The following is a 1,613-nucleotide window of genomic DNA, read 5'->3' on the forward strand; positions in this document are numbered from 1 at the left end:
GTGCACCGTTTCGACCATATATTCTGGGTCATAAAATAATTTACTAAACCTTTTATCTTCCAATAATTCTTGTGCATCGACTAGAACTTTTTGTTTCTTATCAATTTTCTTTTGTACTTTGTTAAGTAATTTATGGACATATTCCTTATTAACTAAAGTACTTTTTTGTGGTATTCTCATTTGTTGTTTTTGTTCTAATTTTTTCTGTATTAGATTCTTTTTATATGTTTCAAAATCCGTTTCATGTATAACACTCTTGATATCTGCATATACCTTACTAGGTATATAATATCCATGTAAATATGGAATTAAATTTTTGGTACCTTTAAGATGATTAATATTAAGTTGATCAACTTGTTGGCTTGTTATAAATAAATAATCGTCAAAAAGTTCATTTGAAAAATGATCAATTTCATCATCTTTCTTATATCTTTCTTTTTCTTCTAACTCTTCAGTTATACTATCTAAGAAATTACACCACTCAGGGGCTATACCAATAATAGGTATAAAATATATAAATACTTTTTTATTATCACAAGGTATAAAACATAATCCCGAATTCTTATAAAATGTAAATGAATTTATATTTATAAATTCATTATTTAATAATTTCATTTTTTTATTACTACTATTATTTTTTTTCTCATCATTAAAATTGATAACTTGTAATGATAATAAATTATTCTTCTTTTCTGAATATACTTTTATACAATTAGAATCACAAGAAGCAAGAAATTCATTACATGATGTATTGTCATTATTATTAAATATATTATCATCCATCTTATTATAAATATATTTATTATTATTAATTTTTAAAAATTCTATTTTGTTAATCGCTAAATCATTACAATGATCTTTAATAAATAAGGGCTTATTATGTCTTATATCATATAATTTTACTATACCTTTTTCAGAACCTATCGCTATTTTCAATCCATTATCCGAAAAAGAACAAGATGTTAATTCATCATATTCATTTCCCATATTTAAAAAATTAATACTTTTTTTTATTCTTTCGTCCCATATTTCTAAAATCCCCTCTGTTCCTCCTGTACAAAAAATAGGAAGTTGTGGATTCTTACAAACAAAATTATTTTCTTCATTTTTTGTTTTTAAACTATTCTCATAACAACCATTTTGTAAATTTAAATTATATATACTATCAAATGAACCACATATATATAAATTACAAGTTTCTTTATTATACATTATATTACGCCCTTCCTTTGGAATACGCATCTTATGATATTTCCCAGCTGCATTATGAAATTCTATATATCTATTTTTACATAAAAAAACAATCTTCTCATAATTACTACTCAAAAATTCAAACGTTCGAACCTCCTCATCAAAATGACGTCGATGTTTTATAGACAATTCTTTAGTATCATATAAACCTACTTGGGGGGGATACATTCCACTTATACAAAAATATCTACCGTCATCACTTATTTTTATCTCATCACTTTTTCCAGGAAATTCCAAATCATGTAATATCTCAACAGAATTTTTTTCAACATCCTTTTCAATATTCTTATTTTTTCTACCAAACGAATTGTTACTATTCTCGGGGTTCAGCTTACCGGATGTTAACGAATAAATCGTAATTC

The 1,613-nt window shown here is 24.6% G+C and overlaps 1 protein-coding gene across 1 annotated transcript; it reads right to left on the reverse strand.

The window, feature by feature from the left end:
- PRSY57_0801100 (hypothetical protein) lies at positions 1 to 1,613 on the reverse strand (the record flags this gene model as incomplete). The annotated part of the gene is made up of 1 exon (XM_012906956.2): positions 1 to 1,613. A coding segment is annotated over one exon (1,613 nt), but the record flags the coding sequence as incomplete, so codon positions are not given.

The sequence above is a fragment of the Plasmodium reichenowi genome, chromosome 8, assembly GCF_001601855.1.
Source record: "Plasmodium reichenowi strain SY57 chromosome 8, whole genome shotgun sequence".
Taxonomy (NCBI): domain Eukaryota; phylum Apicomplexa; class Aconoidasida; order Haemosporida; family Plasmodiidae; genus Plasmodium; species Plasmodium reichenowi.